The sequence below is a fragment of the Diabrotica virgifera genome, chromosome 5, assembly GCF_917563875.1.
Source record: "Diabrotica virgifera virgifera chromosome 5, PGI_DIABVI_V3a".
NCBI classification, from domain to species: Eukaryota; Metazoa; Arthropoda; class Insecta; order Coleoptera; family Chrysomelidae; genus Diabrotica; species Diabrotica virgifera.
The window spans coordinates 144,403,760-144,424,359 of NC_065447.1; the positions used below are offsets into that span (position 1 = coordinate 144,403,760).

General features: G+C 33.5%; 1 protein-coding gene across 1 annotated transcript in view; it reads right to left on the reverse strand.

Annotated features, from left to right (window-relative positions):
• LOC114331799 (sterol regulatory element-binding protein 1) overlaps nucleotides 1-20,600 on the reverse strand; it is a 101,357-nt gene that overhangs the window by 15,167 nt on the left and 65,590 nt on the right. Inside the window, exons 10-12 of the mRNA XM_028281460.2 lie at nucleotides 17,954-18,258; nucleotides 12,645-12,803; nucleotides 6,894-7,029 (exon numbers count right to left, since the gene is read on the reverse strand). Coding sequence (XP_028137261.2) covers nucleotides 6,894-7,029; nucleotides 12,645-12,803; nucleotides 17,954-18,258 — 600 coding nt within the window. The remainder of the gene's footprint in view (nucleotides 1-6,893; nucleotides 7,030-12,644; nucleotides 12,804-17,953; nucleotides 18,259-20,600) is intronic.

A 20,600-nucleotide genomic window follows, 5' to 3' on the forward strand; every position in this document is an offset into this window, starting at 1 on the left:
CTATAGAGAATTTGTGGGATATGCTTAAAAGAAAAATTAGAGCTCACCAGGATAATCCACGAAACACCTCACGGCTAGTACCAGCTGCTCTTGAAGGATGGAGTAACCTACCACAACAAAATGTTGATAATTTGATTAGGAGCGTGCCCACGCAAACTGAAGCTTACATAAGGACTAGAGGTGATAACACTGACTACCAAAAATAAATAAATAAAAACAATTTAAACATTATTCGTTTTACATTGAAATTTTTTATGCTATTGACTTTAAAACAACTAATTTCAATTTGTTTGTTAAATACTTTGTTTTATTTAATTGTGATGTATTTGTTATTAAATTGCTTTAAATTGTTTGACTTCGTGTGTTCGTTTTTTAAATTCGCACGAAATAATAGGAAATATCAGGTGATTCCATATAAGTTTGGGTGTGTGTATTGCTGCCCAATAAGAGCCTAGAGCTTCTTTTTCAGTCACTAGATGATTTTCCAATACCACATCCTGTATTTTTTTCTTCGATTTCTCGTATTGTTGCTGTTTTTGGACGTCCTTGACGTAGATCACCTTCAAGGCTTATACGACCACGTTTAAAATCAGTCACCCATCCTTTCTACTGTATTAATTGAAGGCGAAGAGTCCTTATACACTTTTAACATTCGTTCATACATTTCCTTTACTTTTAAACTTTCCAAAAAAATAAAAATTCAATCACTGCACGATACTTGATTGTTTCCATTGTAAAAAAATACTGTGACACGTCGATACTAAATAGCTTGTAAACACAGAATTAATTGACATATTGAAATTAAACTTCATACACGTTCATATGAAGAGTGTACCAACATAAAAAAATAAAGGCTAGTAGCAACGCCCTCTCTTATCGAACCGCAAAACGTATTAAACAGCCTAGTATAAGGTTACAAAATTTATTAAATGAAGAATTTGACAGATAGCCGTGGAGTTAACGGAGACAGTAACAGCAATGGTCACCAAAATAACAAACGGGGAAGTGGCTCAAGCGCTTCAAAAAATAAAGAAAGGAAAAGCAGTCGGACCAGATGATGGTGGCTAGCAGGTTTACTTAATATAATTATGGAAGTGTGACAAATGCCAGACGAATGGAGAAGCGGTATATTAGTACATGTTTACAAAAATAAGGGAGATATAGAACAATGTACAAACTACAGGGCTATAAAACTACTTAGTCACACCATGAAAATATGGGAAAGAGTAATTGATAGACGGATACGTGAAGAAACCGAAATATCCGATAATCAATTTGGATTTGTGCAGGGCAAATCAACAACAGATGCAAGTTCCATTATAAGGCAATTGATGGAAAAATACAGGAATAAAGAAACAAACGCTCATATGGTATTCACTGATCTTGAGAAAGCATATGATAGAGTTCCTTGAGAGATTCTGTAGTGGGCACTCAATAAGAAAGGAGTCCCAGGTGAATATATAAAGATTGTGAGAGATATGTATGAGGGAGAAACGACTAGTGTTAGGACAGGTGTGGGAGAGACTGATAAATTTCATGTGAAAGTAGGATTGCACTAAGGCTCGGTGCTTAGTCCTTATTTATTCTCATTAGATTTGGACCAGACAACAGCGAAACTACAGGGTAACATTCCATGGTGCTTAATATATGCTGGTGATATAGTGTTAGTAGGAAATAGTGAAAGAGACTTAGAACCAAAAATTGAAACAGTGGAGACTTAGAAAAAAAGTTTAAAACTTAGTAGGACAAAAACAGAGTATTTGGAATGTTTATTGAAAGATGGGGTTACTGCAAATAAAATGGTATCTTTGGATGGTGAACTGATTGTAAAAAGCAATAGTTTTAAGTACCTGGGATCGGTATTACAGAGTAATGGAGAAATAGATGGAGATGCATGCAGTAGAATTAGGGCTGGATGGATGAAGTGGAAGGAAGCGAGTGGCGTGTTGTGTGACAGAAAAATTCCAATGAAGCTGAAGGGAAAATACTATAATACAGCCATAAGACCGGCTATGTTGTACGGAACTGAATGTTGGGCAGTGAAAAATAAAGAGGAACAACGAATGCATGTGGCGGAAATGAAAATGCTTAGATGGATGAGTGGAGTGACAAACACGGATAAAATTAAAATGAGTATATTAGGGGCAGTCTAGGTGTGGCACCAATTGATGCCAAAATGAGGGAGCATAGGTTAAGATGGTTTGGTCATGTTCAACGTCGAGACGTTAATAAAGGAAATAATACGAAGAATTGCTGAAGTGCAGATTCTTGGAAGGAGTAGAAGAGGAAGACCAAAGAAGACCTGGGGGGAGACGATACGATTAGGCAGGACATGTTGGTAAAGGGGATTAATATTGATATGACGCGAGATAGAATTGTGTGGAGAAATGCAATTAGGAAAGCCCACCCCACATAGGGATAAGGCAAAGAGAATGATGAATAAAATAATGGGAGTATTACATTTAACAGCTTTAACAGCTAATTATAAATATTTTATAGATTAAATAGCTTGAAATAATAACTATACACGTAGATGTAAACCATTTACAGTAAAAAACCACAGAGTTTACAAGGTACTAGTACACTTTAGAAGACCAAAAATAATCATTTTTTTCAAGAATTTTTTTCTCAGAACCTTTATTAAAAATGAACATACAACTTTTTACATATTAATATTTAACTCTTATAGAGTACAAGAAATATATCTTTTTTCATTTATGCACTTACACTAATATTGTAGAGGGCGCAAAAGTCGAAGCCTCGAAAAATGATGGCGGACAGTTAATCTCAGGATTGGGATATCTGAAACAAAAAAATCGTACTGCATTTGAAAAAGGAAGGTTTCTTACGTGACAATTTACCACAATTTGACCAAAAAATAAAAAATTTTTAACCATGAAAAACTGAAGAAAAAGGTGATTTTTTCACAAAATTTTTTAAAATTTTCGTAAATTTTTTTTTGCGGAATTTTTCATTAACGGTGGTAAATTGTCACGTAAGAAACCTTCCTTTTTCAAATGCCGTACGATATTTTTGTTTTAGAGATACCAATCCTGAGATTAACTGTTCGCCATCGGAACTACTTTTTTTCGAGCCCTCGACTTTGGCGTCCTCTACAATATTAGTGTACGTGCATAAATGAAAAAAGATATAGTTTTTGTATTCTCCAAGAGTTAGATATTAGTATGTAAAAAGATTTATGTTCATTTTTAATAAATGTTCTGAGAAAAAAAAATCTTGAAATAATGCTTATTTTTGGTCTTCTAAAGTGTACTAGTACCTTAATTCATAATCTAGCAGTAACAAATTGTTCATTAAAAAATCAGTAAACTGGCTCTGGTAAAATGTCACAGCTGCAAAACATTTTTGTTTATTAGAACAATATCGAAGGGAACAAACAGCAATCGAAGGGCACAAACTAACTCTGAGAGTTAGATCATCAAAAAAGCATACCACGAATAATTACTGAAAAAAAAATTATCGCTTCTCGGCCTCTGGCTAAAGATCAAAGTATAGTAGAAAATCAATGCTTTACTCGGAAGAGTCTAAATATGTAGTCTAAATCCATATGGAATGCCATCATATCATAGCTTAAATTCAATGTTCGAATTATTATTATGCTGCTATGAAACTTAACACATTCTACCACTGACGCCGAAAGGCGTTTTATGCTACTTGAGTCAGGTGACACTGAACGCCTTTTGGCGTTCATAACCTGAACTGACAATATAAGTGGCAGTGAATGTGTTACACACGAGAGAAATACTGTAACGGGGCATGATTAAATGTTATGGCTTTGGGAACTCATGATCTATGAGTTTTGACTAGGAAAGCTAGGTATTCCTAGAATAGATTTATGTTCATAAAAAACAGAGCCTTTCAAGTTTTTTCGACACCATTAGACTCAAAAAAACTCAAGGTCCTAGCCGCTTTTCTCAATTTTCTGTTGAGAACGTTTCTCAAATTATTACTTTATTTGAAGAAAGTCAACTACATTTGCCTCTTATATTGGGAGTACCCTACCGTAGAGATAATTGATTTTGACAAGAGTTATGAGTCATGCCGAGAAGCTAGGACAAATAATCCCGGACAAAAAATCCCCACACATTATCCCTGGACAAAAAATCCCCAGACAAAAAATCTCCAGACAAATAATCCCCAGACAAAAAATCTCCACAAAAAATCCCGGGCAAAATATCCCCAAGAAATATTTGCTCATATTTGAATATATCATCGATGCTGCCAGCAAAAAGAACAAAAACAACAAAAAGAAGCAAGAAGAATATCATCAGCGAATCTCAAATGACTAAGAATTCCTCCGTTGACATTAATTCCATTTTCACTCAGACTTGCGTTCTTAAACATATGCTCTAATAATGTTGTAAACTGTAAACAATTCTGACGAAGTTGTGTCTCCCTGTCGCACTCCCCGTTTTATTTTAAATGCGTTGGTGATGCACACAGATGATAGACCATGGTTAGAACCTAGTTATTCAAAGCAGAGCCAGCAAACCATTTAATCGAATAATTACAACATGATTCTCACAGCCTTAGCTCATTCCCCATATGTTCCACGATTTTTGAAAAACCTCACACTCTTTTGTCGTGTAAAATTTTAAGTTTTCGGCATGGCATTGGAATTCGAAATTTAGTAAAATTTTGGGAAAACTTTTAGAGAACTATTCGGCAGCAAATATTTCTTGGGGATTTTTTGTCCGGGATATTTTGTGGGGATATTTTGTCCAAAAAAATTTGTGGGGATTATTTGTCCGGGATTATTTGTCTGGGGATTTTTTGTCTGGGGATTTTTTGTCCAGGGAAAATTTGTGGGGATTTTTTGTCCGGGATTATTTGTCCGGACCCCGTTCAGAGTGCGTGGAATCGATATATTTATGAAGACTATTTGAATTTGAGTGGCTGGCAGCATCTGCAAAATAAAAAGCGATACTGCTATTTTCTTGTGCTAAAAGGCGGAAATACACCACTCAATTCGGTTGAACAATGACGATGCGCGATGGTTCAATGACATTGTTCAACCAAATTGAAAAGCATACATATACACGCTTCAATTTATTCTTCATTCAATTCGGTTGAACAATGTAGATAAATGACATTGTTCAATTAAACTGAAAAGCTTTTTTCAATTCAAAGATACTTTTTATTTTTAATTTAATGTCATTTTCCAAAAGTTCCACAATATTTAATTCTGACAAAAGTGTATTTTTTGCCTTCTCTCTAAACACCCTGTTTTTATAATTTTCTGATTTGTTATTCCAGAGGCACTCGTGATTTTTATATAAGTCGAGAAAGATTGGAGCCCCTTCGTCTTTCCATCTACCAGTATACACCATTGTTAAATGAAATTATTACGTATTTCTTGTAATAAAGCACGAAACTCACAACACAAGTCAAAATGAAATCAACGGGTGGTTGAATCAAACACAATCAACAAACTTGTATAGACGCGTCAATGTGGATGATTCATCCTCATTGTTCAACGAAGTTGAACGAAAGTAGAAATTAAAAAATACTAGATTTGTTGTAAAAGGTATATTTTAAAATACCCTAAATAAGGGTCACAATAAGACAAAACGTTTTCGGATTAAGAAATCCATCATCAGTGTTCTAAAAGCCAAAAAAATAGCATGCCTGAGCCACCAAAATGTGTTGGGTAAAAACCCTTTAAATGTAAACGATTATGTTATGTGTTTATATAAAATTTAAATGATGTTCTAGATATGCCTGGATGTTACCCAAGGCAACACAGGACTCTTCCCACGTGGTCAGTTGGCCATTGAAATCCAATATGTGAGGGTTTCTCAAAAAAAATTCCAACCACGTGGGAAGAGTCCTGTGTTGCCCTGGGTAACATCCAAGCATATCTAGAACATCATTTAAATTTTATATAAATATATAACATAACATAATCGTTTACATTTAAAGGGTTTTTACCCAACACATTTTGGTGGCTCAGGCATGCTATTTTTTGGCTTTTAGAACACTGATGATGGATTTCTTAATCCGAAAACGTTTTGTCTTATTGTGACTCTTATTTAGGGTATTTTAAAATATACCTTTTACAACAAATCTAGTACTTTTGTGATTTATGGTATACAGCCAGCTACAGGAAGGTTATTTTCCTCGTGGAGAAAGTAGAAATTGTCTTAACTTCTTTCAACGTTCAATTTTGTTGAACGCTTTTATTGAATTGAAAAATACATGGTTCATTTTGGTTGAATCATCCACATTGTTCAACCGAATTGAATTGTATCACCTTTATATAATACACTTAAATACCACCATTCAATGGTCGTTCAACTGCAACATCGTTTCTTCTGCTAAAAGTTGAAATAAATGATAGTTAGAATGAAAGTGAAGGATAGTTAGGATGAGACTTACGAAAATTGGTTTAATCTCGAGAAGACCTGACATAGAACCAACATCCCTATCTAACCATCAAAAAACTAATCCATCTCGCGATTTTGTGCAGTATCATACAGGTATGATTTCTCAGCAATTCAATAAAATTATTTTTAATGGTGGATAATTATGTTTTGAATACAATGTGTAGATAATCTTTGGATTATGGCTACCGCCTGAAATAAATTTTAATGTTTCTATAATTTTTTTCATTAACCCGGCAACAGGTTTTATTAACAGTATTAATATCCCTATAAGCATCCCTTGATAAACGACTTTTTTTTCAACAAATTTCTTGTTTTGTTTTGCTCAAAGGTCGTTTTCACTGTATCTTTCATAAAATGTGGTCAGAGATTGACAATTTCTACAAATTGAAAGAAATACAAGGTGACCGGTTAATTTTGCCGGTGACTGTAGTTTATGATTATCAATATTACATATAAGATTACAAGAAATGTTTAATTGTTGTTTACCTTTGCCACAGATAATCGAAGATTTAGCATGTCTTTGTCTTAGACTTCTATCTAAAAGTTGCTGAGTTCTTCCTGGAGCAGCACCTGCCATCAATCTGGCTGTAGCTTCATAAAGGAAGACTCTCGATAAGGCACTCTGAAAGAAAATGATAAATATTAGTATCAAATTAAATAAGAATAACTCAAGATACAAAAATCTTCTAAAGTAGTGTATTATGGTAGAGTAAAAAATATAATACTAATACATAGATAGTAAAATTCCTAAACTCAAAATTTTAGTGGAACCTTCAAAACTGTACCGTTTTAATTATATTTAAACTAATAAATTAGTATTAGATAATATCTAATTGATCATATGAACTTTACTGATCATATAATATTATGGACTTAGTTTATATTGTTTATTTGAAAAGGTGCCACCCTCTACAATTTGGTCCATATAGAAAATCTAAAAATATGCAAAAACACGTCGAATTTATTTGTGAGGTGGACATTTTGTAGACCAGTTTTCAACTAAATTACATCAACTCTCTAGCGGGGGCGGACACAACCCCCAAAATCTTTTTGGAGACGGGGTTGAGTTGATAACTCATTTTGAAGATCGTTCAACCACCTTCTCAAAAACTACTAGATACATTATATATTTCTTTTCGGTACTTTTGGAAAAATCAAGTGAAACCGTACATGTAAGTATCGAGTTCAGAACTCCAAAATTTTTTTTGGAATATTAAACTCCAAATTGAATTTTTTTTGGAGTACTGGAGTATTTTTTGGAGTATTTTAGAAAAAATCAAGTAAAAGTGTAAAGATATTTATTAAGAATCGAGTTTAGAACTCCAAAAATAGAGGGTACCACCCTCTATAATTTGGTACCTATAGAAAATCTAAAAATATACAAAACACGTCAAATTTATCTGTAAGGGGACATTTTGTAGACCACTTTTCAACTAAATTACATCTATCCTCTAGCGGGGGCGGACCCAACCCCCAAAACCTTTAATGGAAAGGCGGGCTGAGTGATACCTCATTTTAAAGGTCATGGGATGTAGCCCTTTAACAGATTTTAATAAAAAATATATTAGTCCAGGAATCGAAGCTTTTCACCTCGCAATTTTTACAGAATGGCTCGATTTTGCTTGAAAATTTGAGAATTGTAGTGGATAGTCCAAGGATCAAAATCTATATGATGCCGAAAGGCGCTTTTACCATGGGGGTGGTTGCCACTTCATCTCGGTGGTGGAAACTTTTTATTATATTTTGACCGCAAAAGTTCATAAAAACATTCATTCCAAGCTAAAAATGTTCTATACATTTTTTGGATAAAATTAATAGTTTTAGATTTATTCGCTATCGAAAGTGTTAGTTTTATATCGAAAAAATCAATGTTTTTCGATAATACTCATTTACGATTCACTCAATTTTTGCAGTAGAAAAAATTTTTTCAAACCAAGTTCTTGGGAATTAAATAACCTACAATTTCATATTTAAACATGTTTTCGTATCTCTGATGCTAATCTTTGTATTCTGAAGGAAATGGCATTTTTTACCAGACTACAAACATTCGTTATTCGCTTTTAACTCCAGTTTTTTAAAAACTAATCATTCTAAGCCAGTCAAACTTCTAGAATCTATTAATAATATACATACACAAGGCGGAAACGGCGGGTTCGTTGGGAAAAATATTCCCATGAGATATTTTTGCATAATCACATTCGTGAGACATCCCAGAATAAGGTTCAAGAAGTCGCCCACGAGAAAAGTGGGCCAATTTTTTTTAACAATTTTTTTTAATCAAATTTCAAAAATCAATATTTTTGGCCTGGACTATTTTTTTTAGGATTTCTGGACCATTCTGGACAAAAAAGGTCTCTTATAATTTTTCTCTAAAGTTGATCTTTTTCGAGTTATAAGCAAGTTAAAATTTGAAAAACGCGAAAATGGCCATTTTTAAGACTTAATAACTGGGTCAAAAATTATTATTTTGAAAATCAGAAAGTGACAAAATCAAAGTTTAAAGTCGCGGCTACATGATCCTGAAGAAATATGTGTCATTAATTTACTACTAAGCTGTTATTTTTAATTAATAACAATGAGTGGTTAGATCGTATTGACGCTGCTGTAAATGTGAGTGCGAGTAAGATGCACAATTGGACTGCTGGAATGGCTTCTCTCTCTCACTCAGCATTTACAGCCCCGCACACGTGCATGGCGCTTATTATTATTACTTAAAAATAACAGCTTAGTAATAAAATTAATGACAAAAATTTCTTCAGGATCTTGTAGGGGGGCTTTAAACTTTGATTTAGTCATATATTGACTTTCATAATAACAACTTTTAACCGAGTTATTAAGCCTTGAAAATCGACATTTTTCGTTTTTTTTCAATTTTAAATTGCTTATAAGTCGAAAACGATCAACTTTAGAGAAAAATTATAAGAGACTTTTTTTGTCCAGAATGGTCCAAACAATTAAAGAAAAAATTGATCAGGCCAAAAATATTGATTCTTGCAATTTGATTTAAAAAAATTGGCCCACTTTTCACGTGGGCGACTTCTTGAACCTTATTCTGGGATGTCTCACGAATGTGATTATGCAAAAAAATCTCATGGGAATATTTTTCCCTTCGAACCCGCCGTTTTCGCCTTGTCTAACAAACAAAGAAGAATTAATAAGGCCAATGACTCAAAACACCGCTAACTTACATTATTATGCTTCCAATTGGATTTGTCCTTTTTTTTTTTCAAAAAAATATATTGATTTTTTAACCGTAACTTTTTTATTTTTTATATTAGAAGGTTTGGTAAAAAAAATTTTGTAGGTTTTTATAAGATCTATAAGCTTATTAATATTAAATCTTTTTAAAATCCTCAGTCGCAAAAAGAGGTGACTTTGAAAGGGTCGGTAAAGGTGGTTTTTGTATGTTATAACAAGTTTTAATTGTCAATGGCTCACTCAATTTCTTCCGTAGAAAAATTTTTTGCAAACCAGGTTCTTGGGAATTAAATAATCTACAATTTCATATTTAAACATTTTTTCGTATCTCTGATGATAATCTTTCTATTCTGAAGAATAGGCCATTTTTTCCAAACTACAAAAATTCGTTATTCGCTTTTAACTCCATTTTTTTTAAATGAATTATTCTAAGCCGGTCAAACTTCTAGAACCTATTATTAGTACATAAATAAAGAAGACCAAATAAGGTCAATGACTAATTTTAATTAGGGTGGTGATTAGGAGGTTGCTTCCGATCACTTTTTCGCTGAAAAAAATAGGAACTGACATTCTTTTCATTATAAGTCACTTAAGTTTGAGCTAGAGACTTTTTTTTATTTCTGGAGATAGATATTTTAAATACTTTAAATTAGTTTAAACAAGTTATCCTCGAAAAATGCATAGTTTTCCCGTCTTTTGACTTTGAAACTACAATATTTAGCATTTGACGAAGAAGAGCTAACATATAATAAAGTATAGCTCGATTACTATTATTGGTCTTATAAACAAAACGGTTTTGTTTATTTTTTTAAAAGGTATATTTTTGTTAAGTAAAGTTGTTTTGATAAAACGAAAACTTTTGGAGTTATTAGCAGAAAACTTATTAAAAACATTTTTTTTTTCGATATAAAACTAACACTTTCGATAGCGAATAAATCGAAAACTATTAACTTTATCAAAAAGATTTATAGAAGTTTTTTGCTTAGAATAAATGTTTTTACCAACAATTTTCCGGTCAAAATATAATAAAAAATTTCCACCCTGAGATGGGGTGACAACCACCCCCATGGTAAAAGCGCCTTTCGGCATTATATAGATTTTGATCCTTGGACTCTCCGCTACTTATTCTCAAATTTTCAAGCAAATCGATGCATTGTGTAAAAATTGCGAGGTTTTGTCCTATTTTAAGCTTCATTACTTGGACTATATACCTTTTATACAGGATTTTAATACATTTTTTTACTTAATTTTTTATTAAAAAAATTTGACTATGAATTTAAAAGTTTGGCAAAGTGAACCTTCATCATCATCACCCCCCCCTTTGCGTCCACTGCTGGACATAGGCCTCCCTCATTTTTGTCCATTGTGCTCTATTTTGAGCACTTTACATCCAATTTCTTGACATTTTCTTGAGCTCATCAGTCCAACGAGTAGGTGGTCTTCCTCTACTTCTTTTGTCTAATCTCGGCCTCCACTCAAGTAATCTCTTCGTCCACCCCCCATCACTGATTCGGGCGACGTGTCCGGCCCAGTTCCATTTCAGGGTGGCAATTTGGATAATTACATCGGTAACTCCTGTTCTTCTTAAAGTGAACCTTATATTTTAAAAAATGTAACTTTCCTTGCAAAATTAATTTTTTTTAACAAATATTTTATTTATAAATATAGTAGAACCCCGATTATCCGTGTGCGGATTATCCGGGCTGCGGATTATCTGTGCTATGATTTTCTATTACTCAAATTGTATTTTTGAGGGTTTATCAAAATAACGTCACCGTAAATCATTCGACGAAACTCCTATACGCTGAGAGGGAGACTCATAATGAAAGATTTATTTTTTCTGTTATCTTTTTATGGTAGGTACATATGTATGTATAAACGTACATATGTATTATGTATAAGAAATAAATGTTCGGATTATCCGTGCTTTTCAATTATCCGTGGCACGTCCGGTCCCGAGGAGCACGGATAATAGGGGTTCTACTGTATTAATACTCTCGCTCCTCCTGCTATACACTTTAAATAATAAAATCCTTTTAGCCAATTTCCAGAATTTTAAAAGGTACAAGTTTTTGAAGTTATACTTCTTTAGGCGCGATTGAGAGTAAAATTTCATAATTCTGCGCGCATGCGCACACAGACAGTATAATTTACTTAGTTGCAATGAATTGTTCAGAATTAAAAAACGGCTCCGAACTCTGGAGAGGAAACAGATAACAGGTAGAGCATTGGACTAGAGATCGAGAGGTCGCGGGTTCAAATCCCGGACGATTCACGTTTTTTTTTTAATTTTTGGTAGTTTTAATAAAAATTTTTTGAAAGTGGTAGGTAAGAAAGTTAGTTTAATATTTAAACAAAATGCAAATATAAACAGTTAAGTATATTTATTTCGTTGAAATTATATAATAGAAGTATAACTTCTTACGTGCGTACAAAGTACACACACATTCTTTTATTTTGGATAATAACTTCGCCGTGTATAATATTTGTTTAGTGATTCACCGGTAGTCAAACCAATTTATTTACATTTTCAAGAAAATGTAAAAATAGAAAATAATTGTAAACAATTACAGAAAAGAACTTAAGAGACAAATTTTCGAAATGAAATCCACCTGTTTCTATACAACCTCTTTGTTGGACCCTCAAATGTCTAATTGACTTCTTGGGAGTTAAGGGTTCATTTCTAATAATGCTACAAGAATTAATAATATTGTCAATTAGTTCTTGTCGTGTACAACTAGGCAACTAATAGGTTCATTATAATATTTGGTATTGGGTTACTGCGAACTTACGGAATAGGTACTTTTCTTAAAATTAAGACTGAAGGACCCTAAAAAGATGTTTAATTTTATGTTACGAATATTTTGTAAATATATATTTGAATATTCCGGGTAAAACCAGCATCTGTTTTCTTGTGTCAATTACTACGACTTTTTCTAAACCATGTTAATATAAAATGAACTAGGCTCATTAATCTATTAAATATGTTTGGACAACTTTTCAGTCAAAGAACTAAAAAATAATTATTAAAATACTCACGGGTATATGTTCTGCAAGAGACCTCAAAGAAGCCAGGTCTACTTGAAATGATGATAGGACACAACTGGAAACTGGATTTTTCAAACCATTATCTACACAATCTTCCCAAAGTGAAGTTCTGGTTTCCAAAAGCCAATCGCAGACCAGTAAATGAGCCAGCTAAAAAAAATTGTATTAACACTTTATTAATACTTAAACTATGGTAACGGTTAGATACACTTTATGATCCCGGTAAAGTCAGGTATACTTCAGGGTCCCACCCTGCCTACGCGAGCTTTGGTTCACTCCTTGAACTTCCTTTAACCGAGAGGGTCCCAACCTATCATCCTTGCCGAAGACGCCAAATTTCCCAATCCATCTTAACAACCCTCTACCAATCCGCACAGGCCAGTGTGGTAGGAAAAACAACTAGAAATCCCCGTAAAATGAGAAACAAACGAAAATGCAAAGGCTTCAGTCTCCATTCCTTTGAAACCAGGCGGTAGCAATCCAAAGTTCTTCTTCTTCTTTCTTGTATGTAGGCTTTAAAGTCTGTTTCTTCTTCAATATTAGCCTCCTAAATTGTTTAAATTGTCTGCCAATACTTCTTCGTCCATTTGGTGACTTATCTCGTGCTATTCGTACTATCCTATCATCTGCCATTCTACTAACGTGTTCATTCCACTCCTGTTTCCGTTTTGTCACCCATTCATTTATGTCTTCTACATTGCATGCTCTTCTTATGTTGTCGCTTCTTTACCTATCCAATATACTTTTCCATGATATTCGTCGAAGTATTTTCATCTCTGTTGTTTCTAGTAGGCGTCTCGTTTTAGATGTGTCAGGTCTTGTCTCTGCCGTGTATGTCAATATAGGTCTAATTGCTGCTTTATAGATTCTTGCTTTTGTGTCTTGTCTTAGGTGTTTTTTCTAGATTGTGTCATTAAGAGATCTTTACATGCTTTTAAGCTTTGTTGTCGTACTTCTTCTTCAACATCTCCGTAACTAGTTATATCTATTCCCAGATATCTAAACCTTGCTTCCTGATTTATTATTTTCCCATCAATTTCAATTTTACATAGTAGTGGGTATTTAGATGTTGTCATACATTTGGTTTTTTCTGCTGATATTATCATATTGTATTTCTTGGCATGTTGTATTGAAGATGTGTGTTAATCTTTGGAGATCGTCTTCTGTCTCGGCGATTAATGCGGCGCCGTCTGTAACATATCTTTGTTCCCCATTCTGTAACCATGACCTTTACGTACTGCTTGCATTATTATATAAAACATTAAAGAGCACTGGGCTTAACGAGTCACCTTGTCTGATTTCGCTTTGTACTGGTATAAACTGTCTTAGTTTTCCAGTTATTTTTGCCTTTATTCGATTATGGAAGTAGATGTTTTCGATGGTTTGTATAATATTGATTGGTATGTTTCTCCAGATCCAACAGACCTCGAGAATTACCGGCTCATAAGCCTATTAGACCAGCTCTACAAGTTATTCACAAGAATAATAACAAATAGACTGGAAACAAAATTGGATTTTTACCAAACTAGAGAACAGGCGGGTTTTAGGAAAAACTTTGGCACTAACGACCACCTACACTGCATAAAAGGAATTATAGAAAAATCTATCAAATACAACCGACCATTGGTCCTGACTTTCGTAGACTTTCGCAAAGCATTTGATACGATAGAAATTAACAGTACGATAGAACATATACAATAATGCAACCATGACCGTCCGACTACACAAAGATACCAAATCTATAAAAATCAAACGAGGAATTAGACAGGGAGACACGTTATCTCCCAAACTCTTTACGGCAGTACTTGAACATGCTTTCAAACAATTGGAGTGGGACGCCAAAGGAATAAATGTCGACGGCGAAAGGCTCTCCCACCTACGATTCGCAGACGACATAGTTCTTATAACAGACAACTTAAAAGAGATTAGAACTATGCTTACTGAGTTAGATGCCGCCTGTAAAAAAGTTGGTTTAAACATAAATTTTGGAAAGACACAATACATGACAAACCTGGTACCAAACGAAAATCCAAAAGTCGACGTCAACGAAATAGCATTGGTCCATAAATATAAATACTCAGGGCATGAAATCCAAATTGCCAGGGACAATCAAACTGCTGAATTACAGAGAAGGATTACCTTAGCATGGGCCGCATATGGAGCTCTATCAGACATCTTCAAGAGCAACTTGCCAAATTATTTGAAAAGGAAGACGTTCAACCAATGTGTGCTTCCAGTCATGACTTACGGCGCTGAAACATTATCGTTAACCCAGGCCACAGCAACGAAACTTAGAGTGGCCCAAAGAAGAATGGAACGGTCACTACTTGGACTGACTCTCAGAGACAGGGTCAGAAACGAAGAAATCAGAAGAAGGACAGGCGTCACAGATGTCATAGAGCGAGTAGCATGGCTGAAGTGGAACTGGGCGGGTCATGTAGCCAGAATGAAGGACGGGAGGTGGACCCAAAAAATTACAGTGTGGAGACCAAGAGAAGACAGAAGAAGTAGAGGTAGACCACCTACACGATGGACAGACGACGTCAAAAGGATTGCTGGGAATTGGTTGCAGAAAGCCCACGATCGACAAAACTGGAAGAAATTAGGGAAGGCCTATGTTCAACTTTGGATGCAGAAGGCTGGATGATGATGTTTCTTCTATTCGCGATGTGCAAGTACTTGGAAGGGATACGCGAAACGATCGTGCGCGAATAGCGGAGAAAAATTGAAACTTTCTTAAATAATTCATATTGTCAATTGAAATTGTCAAATTGACGTACATTTCATACCTATTGTCATTTAAGAAGAAAAATTATATATTGCTCCACAATATTGATATGATAGGCAATTATTATATAAAGGTTTTAATTAATTGTATTTTGCTTGCAGTACTGCATTTTAATAACTAATTTTATTTACTACATACAATTATTTACGTTTTAATAACATAACCTAAACCTTATTTTTTCTTCTTATTATTTTTTTGGACTATGGCCTTGACAATTATCCAGTAACCAGGACCATATGATTGGCCAATATAATTAAGTGCGAATAAAAGTGCAGAGCGTAGAAACCAGGTGTCGCTTTTCCGAACTTGCACGGTCCCAATACAGTAAGTGTAAGACGTCTTCGACTTGGATGTGATCGAAAGCCTTTGTTAGGTCTATAAAACATAGATATGCTGGTTTATTGTACTCGATGGCCTTTTCTGTGATTTGTCTTAGTACAAATACGGCGTCTACGCAGGATCTTCCGAATCTGAATCCGTATTGTTCATCTGATAAAGTTGTTAGTTTATTGATTTTGTTGGTTAGGACTTTTGTGGCAAGCTTAAGTGCGGTGTTAAGTAGTTTTAAACCTCTATAATTGTTGGGATCTTCTTTGTCTCCTTTCTTAAACACTGGTATCATTAATCAGTTTCTGCATGCGTCTGGTATCTTGCAGTGCAATATTAGTTTTTGTACAAGTTTTGTCATCTCTAGGGTTATACTTTCTCCTCGGTGTTTTAGAAGCTCGTTGATTATTCCATCTGGTCCTGGTGACTTTCTATTTTTGAGTAAATTTATGGCTCTCTCTACTTCCTGAAAACTGATTTCGAATTCGTGTCTTAATTCAGGTGCGTTATTGTGTTGATTATTATTTTCCTTTTCTTTAAACAGTTCCGTCAAGTATCTTTCCCATTCATTTTCCCAATAATCCAAAGTGTGCTACAATATTGACAATGTCTCCTTAGCCAACTTTAGCTTTTTAGTGTTCCAGCAGGATATTACCTTCTTGTTTTTTGGTGTGCTTTGGGGCACCCTTTAGTTGCTCATAGAATATTTCTTCTACGCTACATTTGTTTCGAGCTTTCGAAAATTGGATCGTATGCCTGACGACGTGGTATTGATTTTGAACACTGCGACTTTATTTGATATTCCTACGAAATCAAGTATCTACACAGTAGTTAACTTCTTTATTCACTGTTATAGCTACTCCGTTTTGGTTTCTTTGGTTTCAGTAGTATACTGTATGGTTGTCTATTTCACAAATTGTTTGTATCGTTGACTAATCTTTGGGAGTTCTTCTACTGTACTTGCAAGGATGACCGTATCATCCACCAATCTTATATAGTTTATCATTTTGCCGTTGATTATGATTCCATATTTTTATCGGTATCACCCCACCTTCCGCTAAGTTCTTCTATGTTAATAGATCATGTTGGTTCCAGTAGAGTTTCTTTAAAAGATGAATAGCCTAGTTAGCGATATTCTGGGACTGTAGTAATTGAATCAGTTTTTCGTGTTGCACCTTATCAAATACCTTTTGGTAGTCTATACAGCAGACTACTGAAGTAAACTTTATTTAACCAATTGTCTTAAACATTTCCCTAACTTAAATTATGTAGAAGTAAGCTGAGCTTTAAGTTGCACTGAAGAAACATTGCACTTCAATTAACATGCAATGCAATCACAATGCACCTCAACGAACAACTTTCAAGACTTTAAGAAACCATTTTTAGTGATGTTTTTCGTTATCATTGCAACACAACCTATCAAATAAGTAAAGATATATTAAGATATATAGAGTAAAGTAAAGATATATTATATTCAAAAACATTGAATTTAAAGAATAAGAGACTTTTACAAAAGTTTATTGATCGAAATAGGTAGATCGCGTATCACACAACTATTTGTACATACATACTATCCCTGCTCAATCTTTTCAGTGAGCTTCATTTACTTCCTTTTCCTTTTGGTTTGCAATTTAGTATGTATTTATTTAGTTAGATTTTCATCCATTCTATATATATGTTGTTTCCATTTAGTTCTTGTCTTACCTGTCTTGAGACTAGAGTTATCTCTTTGCGTCATTAACCAGGTTTAACTTTCATATAATCGGACAGTTGTGTTTTATCGAGACAGATTTTATAGTAGACAAACATAGAACATACACATGGCGTTTCTTAGATCTTCCGAAAATTGAAAACAAATTGTTATGATCTTCCGTTATTAGTGATAAACTGAACGTAATAAAGTATTGGTAACTGAACGAAATAATTACACTTAAAGAAGGCAAATGGTAGTTGCTTTTGCAGTATTTTAACACATTAACCGCCACATTAAAATTTTTTGTTTTTGTCTTCGGACTCCACGTTCAGAATCTCAATGTTAATTATATTTAACTCACAGAACGCCTAGTCCAAACAGGGTATGAGTTAAATACAACAACTCACGTGGCGTTTAATGTGTTAATTGCCACTGTGACATGGGATGTAGAAGGTATCATAACAATTAAAAAAATATTAAATAAAAACCTACCATAACTGTTTGGTCCCTTTTCTTACAAACAGTGAAAGTCAAACTATCCGTCAAAAGATGGCTGGCGTAGTCGCATTGTAATAAAATCTTCTTAGGGCTTATACTTGAATTCTGAGTTAAATAATCTCTTCTGGCTATGAAGGCTGCCACGATTGCTTTTGGTAGTGGATCACTGAGTGATACTAAGGGTTCCGGTACCATCTCAATTTTCTTGTAAAGTATTTCCGCTTCTTGATCGCCTAAAATCCAATAACAGGCGATAGATAGAATCGTCATCCACCATTGAGCTACCTTATCTTGATGACCTGTAAAGAGTAACGAATGAAAGAATGTCAATTTTTGAAGTGAATACTTCTTATCGTTCGGTATGGAATTTTGGCGGGTGTAAAATCGTATTGAGCGTCATTCAAAAATCGTGACGCTAGGCTAGATCGTCACTCAAAAAACGTGACATGAGAGGTTAGCTTGCGGTTACCCCTCGCGGTGTAGGTACGTTACTTAACCTTCGGATGACCAAGGGGGTAAATTTGGACCCCAAAGTATGTTTTTATTTAATAAATTCAGAAATGTTTTCAATTTTAAACTCATTATTTTTTTATTTGACTTTAATATCATTCTAGATACCCTCATATTTTGTAATAAAAAAAACTCCCTATATTTTACGAAAAAAAAATATTTTCTGAATTTGGGGTCAAAGACGAACTCCCTTGGCCTTCCATATGCCAATTTTATATTAAGTAAATACGGTCTATTATGTGGAATTGTATGTAAGAAACCTTTCAATATTGAGAAAAATTGTTTGTTAAACCTGTGGCGACGTAATTAGTGTATATTTTAAAATTTCTTTAGTTAAAAGTTCAGAATGATTCAGAATGAGTTTTTGTTCAGTTGTAATTAAAAATATGTTTTACTAATGTTTATTTATAATTTATTGATACAATAGTAACATTATTATTACGAATACATTATTATATTTCTTAAAACAACTTCATTTTTTTGTCAATTGTCATTTTTTACCCCCGTTGGTCATCCGTGTAACAAAAAAAGGTTGGTCATCGGAAGGTTAAACAAAATAGGTAAGTTTTATTAAAATAATATGTTTAAAAGGGAATGAAGGAATTATAATGTTTAAACAGATTATGTTATATTCAAATAGTAATTAATATGTTTGTATTTATATCAGCAAAGCATACGTTATTTACGTTTGAGTTTGACACATCCGTCTCAAACTGAATTTAAATTAGGTATTAATAAAATATAAATGACATTTGATAGTGAATTTAATTATTATATAAGATGTTTAAAAATAAAATTTGAGTATATTTTGAAAAGAATAATTAACAACTTTAAAAAGGTTTTTACACTTTTGTAAACAGCCTCCCCTTTAACGGGAGTACCTAATAATAAATGGACTCTGCTATCTATTGTTGATGATTCAAAACACGAAATACTTACTATACTTCATCAGTAATTAAATTTTTCACCAAATTCATCAAATTGAAAAAAATATTGGTAATTTATTAACAAAATAATTAACAGCTTTATGTAACTTTATTTATACTTATTTACTTGGTTTAGATGTATGTAAGACGTTTATTATTTTAAAAATTTGAAATAAAATTTATTAACCAACGAAACGGCGTGTTCCAACGAAACTCCCCTCCCCCCTTCAGAAACCCAGAAACCAAGATTGTCTTCACAATTTAAAAAAAAAACACATCAATTTGTTTTGGACGGGGGGACGAATTTTCATGCAAAATTCATGCCCTTAGCCCCATACTGCCCCACATCAACCCCCAGTTTTTTTAATAGCAAATGTAGTTGAGTGGCTCATCATTTGAAAGGTATTTTTTTTCTCTACACAACCATCTACTTTTTTTTTATTTGCGGAATAACTTTAAAGATAATTTTGGATTTAACTAATTTATAATAAATTTGTTAAGTCAAAAAATATCTTCAAACTTATTACGTAAATTAAAAAAAAAATAGAGTGTCGTGTAGAGAAAAAAATCACCTTTCAAATGATGTACCACTCGACCACACTTGCTATTTAAAAAAAAGTGGGGGTTGATGCGGGGCAGTATGGGGTTACATTTGAGGGCATGAATTTGGCACGAAAATTCGTCCCCCTCCCAATATAAAATGACGTGGTTTTTTTTTAATTTTAAAGAAGCTCTTAGTTTCTGGGGGGTCAAATTTTCGTTGGAACAGACTGTATATTAAATAATTACACTTTTATAAAAAAGAACTTTTAAACGTTTTTATTATTTATAGGACCCAATATAAAATTATTTTGTTTCAATTTCTATGCCATAAAAGAATTTTGTAATCGACTTTAAACTCATATAAATCAAAGGAAACTCCGATCCACTACCTTATAAAATTAAATCTCAGAGCACGCATATTTAACGCAAAAAAGGTCACAGCATAAAATCCACAGAATATAACACTGCGCTAATATCTAAAATTGCTAGAGCTAATTACATGAAAATCTTAGAGGAAGTTTTACCAAACATCTATGAAAATTTAACCTTCATTTATGACTTTTATGATATTTAATAAACTGCACAAGAACTGCACCTCTTGACACAAGATTTTTATAATTTTTAATAATTTCAATAAACTACCTATTTATTTTTCAGAATTT